At 35.0% G+C, this 7,500-nt stretch overlaps 1 protein-coding gene across 1 annotated transcript in view; it reads left to right on the forward strand.

Moving 5' to 3' along the window:
* The window catches only part of LOC144450132 (polyunsaturated fatty acid 5-lipoxygenase-like), a 10,478-nt gene extending 4,496 nt beyond the window's left edge, over nucleotides 1-5,982 (forward strand). The window contains exons 6-12 of the mRNA XM_078140700.1: nucleotides 1-67; nucleotides 1,083-1,297; nucleotides 1,454-1,713; nucleotides 2,966-3,054; nucleotides 4,633-4,806; nucleotides 5,253-5,416; nucleotides 5,868-5,982. The exon at nucleotides 1-67 is cut by the window's left edge and continues 32 nt beyond it. Coding sequence (XP_077996826.1) covers nucleotides 1-67; nucleotides 1,083-1,297; nucleotides 1,454-1,713; nucleotides 2,966-3,054; nucleotides 4,633-4,806; nucleotides 5,253-5,416; nucleotides 5,868-5,982 — 1,084 coding nt within the window. The remainder of the gene's footprint in view (nucleotides 68-1,082; nucleotides 1,298-1,453; nucleotides 1,714-2,965; nucleotides 3,055-4,632; nucleotides 4,807-5,252; nucleotides 5,417-5,867) is intronic.
* The last annotated feature ends 1,518 nt before the right edge of the window (nucleotides 5,983-7,500 follow it).

Genomic DNA, 7,500 nt, shown 5'->3' on the forward strand with positions numbered 1-7,500 from the left:
GAACAATGACAAAGATCTGATGCCAGTTGCTATCCAACTATTTCAGGATAAAAGTGAAGATAATCCGGTAAAATAAGTTTGGGATATATTGAACAGCTTATAAGCTTATAGAAGAAAGAACAGTTTTACAATCAAAAACATATATTGTATTATTCATTATTTCAAGAGTCACCCTACCTGAGTGATATGATATACCTGAGTGATATGATATTGCCAAGTAGTTGACCAAATATTGCTATAATACAAATTTTCAGCACTTTTAATTTTTGTATGTTTCTATATAAAATGAGTGAAAGGAATAATATTGTATAAAATACCATGGACGTTTCGTGTAGGGTTTATGAAAATACTAATATTTTTTTTTGAAGAACAGCAAAGTACAATAAACGGAAGTTGCCTAGCTCGGCTTGTACGTCACTTCCGTCTTAAAGATAAATTTTGATTAAATGTTAATCTGTACTGATAAGTGAATGTGAATGAAACCAATACATTTTAAACACTGGTTTTCATAAACAATGTTAAATTACTCAGTAACCTTCCCTACAGATCTTAGGAAGACCTTAGGTAGTAAATAGTTAATAATCAAATATACACTGTATTATTACATATGTACCACTGTATTATTACATATGTACCACTGTATTATTACATATGTACCACTGTATAACAGACATTACTTGCACTGGTGCAAGTGCATAGTAGTGGTACTTTCACTGCAGTGCAATACCGAAAACATTACTGCATACCCACATGCAAATGATATGCAAATGAGGATGCAATAGTTCGATACAAAATAAATTTTATGGCAATTTACCGTCTCAGATAAACATGTAATAATAACAGAACCCAATGCCACGTGAGTTCCAGTACTAGTGTGGGTACTCAGGGGTATTTGCACTCCTGCAAGTTGCAGTGTTTTCTACTACACTTTCACTAGCTATGCTTGTGAAAGTACAGGTGCACGAAATACTGCAAGCACTTATGCAAATACCCCAAGTACGTGCACCACACTTGCACTCGTGCATCATGGGTAATGTCATACTAGTCAAAGCCTTGATGATAAGTTACATTGTATTCTGCAGGTCTTCCTACCAACTGACCCTGAGTACACGTGGTTGCTTGCCAAGATGTTTTTCAACAATGCAGAGACAGCGGTACATCAGTCATTAATACATCTCGGTTTTACCCATTTGGTGATTGAAACATTTGCCTTGTGTACTCATCGCCATTTATCTCCATCTCACCCAATATTTCGTTTACTGGGAATTCATTTTGTGAATGTCATTGGGATTAATCAGTAAGTACTCTATATACATCATTTCATATCTATAATCTTGTATTTTCTGTTCGAATACATGCAATTTGGCTGTTGGTATATATAATACTTCTTTAAATGACGTCATGTTTCTATTTTCTTTTGTTTTTCCCTGATTCATTTTTCCTGAATTTCAAGTATTGCCTTAGATGTCTTATTAGCCCCTGGTGGATGGATAGATGCAGCAATGTCATTGGGTCGAGTTGGTATGCTTGAAATCATACGACGACAATGGAAAACCTGGAGACTTGATGTTGATGGAACATTTCCCAACAACTTCAAGAAGAGAGGGGTCGATGACCCGGAAGTACTTCCAAGCTATCCACTTAGAGATGATGGCATGCTGGTATACAATGCTATTAAAGATTACGTGACATCTATTGTTGAACGACATTATGGTATGTTTTTCTAACACTTATGAATATTTAATTAAATTGTTTATTATAGTATTCAGGGCCAATAACTGACAAATTTTATACCCAAACATGTAAATGAAGTTTTAGATTTAGATTTATTCTATTTGGCAATAGAAGATAGTTAAAAAAGTACATAGAAAAGTCATTCCAAGGATAACATATGAAAGCAATTAATACTTATTTCTATTGTGGTCCTTGATTTCAAAAAATTCAAAATGGCAGAACGCAAAGAACTCTGGTCAAATTTAAGTGAAGCAAGTTTGGGTAATATGGAAATGTGCATAAAAAACATTAAAATGACTCCAGGAACTGACAGTACAGCTAATAATATGTACCTCACTCATATTTACTTTTAAAATTTGGCAAGCATTTGATCTTTTAACCGATTTCTTGATAACACTTTTTTGACTGAGTCTGTGTTAGTGACAGTGGTAAAGTGTTCCGTACTGCAGTGCAGTGTACCTGAATCATTACATACTTAACCTATCTCAGCTGTGCTAAAAACGTTACAGTGGCTGCTAGTGCAGCTTTAATGAGCAACATAAGTTAACCCATGATACTGAATTACAAGCCTGGGTAGTTTTAGAAGTAACTTACCTTTTCTTCATAGATAAGAGAGATAAGTTAACCCATGATACTGAATTACAAGCCTGGGTAGTTTTAGAAGTAACTTACCTTTTCTTCATAGATGAGAGAGATAAGTTAACCCATGATACTGAATTACAAGCCTGGGTAGCTTTAGAAGTAACTTACCTTTTCTTCATAGATGAGAGAGATAAGTTAACCCATGATACTGAATTACAAGCCTGGGTAGTTTTAGAAGTAACTTACCTTTTCTTCATAGATGAGAGAGATAAGTTAACCCATGATACTGAATTACAAGCCTGGGTAGCTTTAGAAGTAACTTACCTTTTCTTCATAGATAAGAGAGATAAGTTAACCCATGATACTGAATTACAAGCCTGGGTAGCTTTAGAAGTAACTTACCTTTTCTTCATAGATGAGAGAGATAAGTTAACACTAGATACTGAATTACAGGCCTGGGTAGTTTTAGAAGTAACTTACCTTTTCTTCATAGATGAGAGAGATAAGTTAACACAAGATACTGAATTACAAGCCTGGGTAGTTTTAGAAGTAACTTACCTTTTCTTCATAGATAAGAGAGATAAGTTAACCCATGATACTGAATTACAAGCCTGGGTAGTTTTAGAAGTAACTTACCTTTTCTTCATAGATAAGCAAGATAAGTTAATTGAAGATGCTGAATTACAAGCCTGGGCTTCTGAACTATCAACAGAACCACCTGAAGGATGTGGTGTCAAGGTAAAAAAAATATATGAAGATTTGCTTGTTGTTACTTTACCACAAAGTATACACATTGTGATGATGTGGAGATAAACAATATGTTTCCTTAGATGTACTATTTTGATATAATTGGTCAATTAGGCCAACAAAAAGAAGAAGAATTGTTTCTGGTCAGCGCGCGCATCACTTAAACACCATTGCGTCTGTCTTTTTTTGTGTGTTTGTCCAGCCCATGCAGTCTGCACATCCAAGAAAAAACACAAAAATAACCCTCCCTACTTCAGTGAAGACAACTGCAAAGTCAATTATGAACAAGCAAACGACATCTGCCCCACATACACACTTGCTCTAAAGTACTAAATAAAAAGAACAGTAACTGCCATAAATAGTAGACTGAGTGACAGGTTTGTTGGGAATTTAAAAAAAAAACCTCATCATCGCACCACTTTAGACAAAATGTCCTGACCAGAAACAATTCTTTTTTTTTCTTTTTTTGCCTTATTTTAATGTAAAAAGACAGTCATTGCCCAATATCCATAGTTAGTTTTTAGTGTAAATATTGTATTTTCCACACAACTTTGATCTTAGTTGTAACTCTATCTGTTTCTAGTATCAGTGTATAAATTATTGTGAGTGGTATGGGGCGATTGCACAATTTTAATAAGTGGACTTCTTTCATTTAGGGGAGAGGGGGTTTTGGCATCAATGCAATTAATTGCTGAACTTCATTTTCACACTTCTAACCACATTTTGATGGAGAGCTTTCATTCCTTCAATGGTAACAGCTTTTATATTTACTACTGAGATATTGATAAGTTCATGAAAATTTACTTCTAATGTGAGATATGGTACTGTAGTTCTTGTACTATGTTTACAATCATGTTTTTACATTATGTCGATCGTAGTGGTGTGACTGCTATAGTTTAGTTTACATCATATATAACCATCTAATGTCACACTTGAGAATGTTTGATTGGGGAGGGGGGAGGGGGTTTTGTCCTAAACGAACAATGGTGTTTGTTGAGCTTCTGCAACATTATGTGATCCTCCCAGGAGTCCCTAATCTTGGTTGAGTATTGCTTAAACATTTGCGGTTACCTGCATGTAATTAGGCCAAATAAGTTGTTTGGTTCCGGTTACCCGACCCCACCTAGTTTTTCATGCAGACCCTAAAATTTTTTTTTACATATTCAAGAAAAATAATAATAAAATCACGAAAATCGCGAAGTCTCACAAGAAATAGTGGATGCGGAAACTGACATCAACTTAAAAAGAGAATATAAAACTATTCTTTCAATCTGTAATGGCTGTGCATCTGATAGGAAGAAATAAACAACACAGAGACCATTTGGAAAAACAATGGAATGGAAAACCTGAACTAGACACTCGCACATGAAAAAAAAAAAAAATAAAAAATAAAAAATCTACCTACCCCACCTATTTTAAAGCTGAATGTAATCGGAACCACACAATTTTTTTTTTCGGCTTACTACAGACAAGTGACTAGTCACAGATGTTTTGAAAGGAAAAGAAATAACTTGGTTCTGTTATAATGATTTAGAATGTACTTCATAAAGTTGTTTTAACCCATTTCAGGGTTTTCCAGGTAATGGTAGTTTTACCTCAACTGGTGATGTCATTGAAGTGGTTACATCAATAATCACCATTAGTAGTCTTGGCCATGCTGTTGGTAATTTTCCACAGTACGACCAGTATGCATTCCCACCAAACTACCCTGCCATCCTTCGCGGTAAACCACCAACCACTAAGGTAAGAGTTCAAAAGAAACAAGGAACAGTCCTTATCAACTAGTCTATTTCCTGACGGACCATATTGCGATTGTACACTATGTTATCTTCACACATTGCCGCCAAGTCAATCTCGTTACTCTCACACAGAATTCTGTGCTCCCTCCTACAGCGTTATCTTCACACATTGCCGTCAAGTCAATCTCGTTACTCTCACACAGAATTCTGTGCTCCCCCCTACAGCGTTATCTTCACACATTGCTGTCAAGTCAATCTCGTTACTCTCACACAGAATTCTGTGCTCCCTCCTACAGCGTTCATATAAACATGATGATGTCGTCGCGTCCTAGAAACTTAAGAAAGGTAAAAAATTCCGGCGATAGTCAAAACAGCTGTACCGTGTTTGGCAAATACAAAGAGTGACAGAATAAAATCACACTGGACTTTTGCTTTAATTATAATTTTCAGGAACCTCTCGAAGAGAAGCACATACTAACACAACTTCCATCAAGAAATACAACGTTAAGTACTATGGTAATGGTACATGCTTTAACTCAACCATCACCAGATATACTTGGACATAGTATGAGGAAATATCAAAGTGACCCCATAGCTACTGAAGCCATTAAGAAGTAAGTTTTTATATTTTGACTGTTCACCTTGATTATATTTAATTGTATTGATAATGGCATTTGTTTGTTTAGTCATTTGTTTGTTTGTGTGTGTGCTTGTTTGTACGTACGTACGTACGTACACGTACGTACGTACGTACGTACGTATGTATGTATGTGTATATATGTATGTATGTATATATGTATGTATGTGTGTGTGCATGTATGTGTGTGTTCGTATGTATGTATGTATGTATGTATGTATGTGTATGTATGTATGTATGTGGGCGTGTATGAATGTGTGTTCAGTGTTTGAGCATGCTCGCTATGCTCATGAAAGTACAGTGGCAGAGAACACTACATGTACTTGTGCAAATACCCTGAGTACGCCACTATTGTACTCGCGTGTCATGGGGTTCTGTCATAGTATTATAAATAATGATGTACATAACAATTACTAATTACTTTCTAGGTTTCAAGCAACACTTCAAGAAATTGGATACATAATAGAGGAAAGAGAGAAAACCAGGAAGATGAAATATCCGTATCTTCATCCCACAAGAATTCCAGATTCTATCAATATATAAGCAACAGTGCATTAAACTCCTATATCAAAATATCAATATTTACAAACTGTTATTACATTATATGTGTGAATGTATTCAAGTGGCACCACAGGGGGCTCAGGCTTAGTTAGTTTTTTTCACGAAAACAAACAAATACAAATAAATAAATAAGTAAATAAACAAAAATAAATGAATTTAAACAAACACAATCAAATACTGACCCAAAATAGTCACAATTTTGTTTATGAAAACTTGGTATCTCCAATTGTGACTATTTTACGGGGTCGGTATCTCATTTGTTTGCTTGTGTTTGTTAGTTTTTGTTCATTTATTTTTGTTTATTTATTTATTTGATTATTTGTATTTACTTAGTTAGAAAGTTGGTATGGATTCCCTTACATTGTTTGATATGTATCACAGATCCTATCATTGGATTGGTTATAGCTTATTAAATACCAGGTTTTAATCAGTACAAATTACTATGAATAACTTAAATAATCATGAACAAGCAAATGACATCTGCCCCACATACACACAGTAACTGCCATAAATAGTAGATTGAGTGACAGGTTTGTTGACAGAAAAATGGTGTTGTCGCACCATCTGAGACAGAATGTCTTGACCAGACATTGGCCTTAGTGATGCTTTCAACTGTAATGATTATTTTAAGTGTGAATGTCATAGAAATGGACCTGATTTGATATATTCTTTGTCATGGAATAAGTTATGTATGCCTTAGTACAAACGGAAACATACCTAGAAATCAATACACACTTAGTACACTGACAGAATGCTTACATTATAGACTCAGTCTGGTAAGACTTTCACTTGAGTCTGTTTTTGTACTCGTTTTTCTGTGCTAAAGTGCATTGTGATAGTTAAATGGAATGCACTATATAAGAAATTAGATTAGATTAGATTAGATTAGATAATTTTGCATTTACATGAAATCTTTTTGCATGTGATTTTATCGCAGTGTTTAAACACATCTCAAAAGGTACAAGGAACTCTAAACTTTATTTGAATCACATAGTATCACCTTTAGCAACGTTTCATGTGTTCAGTCCTGTCCACACAGTGAGGAAGTAACCTTTAAAATATAGTTCACAACTGTACTTTCATGACGGGCCATTTGCACCCCCTGAAGTTAACTCAAACTGTGTCGTTTGCAAACAACATCAGAAGATATAAATACAGTTTAGTGTGGTTCAGGGTCTATACTTACCCTTCGTAACTCCAGCTGTGTTTTACGCAGTAACTCATGGAACGAAAGTTACTTACACCAACCACTCAGCAATACTGCTTATTATGGTGACAGAGCATTCTCAATTTGTGCCCCACACTTGTGGAATGCTCTGCCATCGTATCTGCAGAGTGTCACTACATTCCAGGCATTTAAATCAGGTCTTAAGACCTATTTCTTCAATAAGACTTTCGCTTGAGTCTGTTTTTGTACTCGTTTTTCTGTGCTTTGTAAAGCGCATTATGATAGTTATATGGAATTCGCTATATTAGAAAATTAGATTAGATTAGATTAGA

The sequence above is a fragment of the Glandiceps talaboti genome, chromosome 19 (assembly GCF_964340395.1).
Source record: "Glandiceps talaboti chromosome 19, keGlaTala1.1, whole genome shotgun sequence".
Lineage (NCBI taxonomy): Eukaryota > Metazoa > Hemichordata > Enteropneusta > Spengelidae > Glandiceps > Glandiceps talaboti.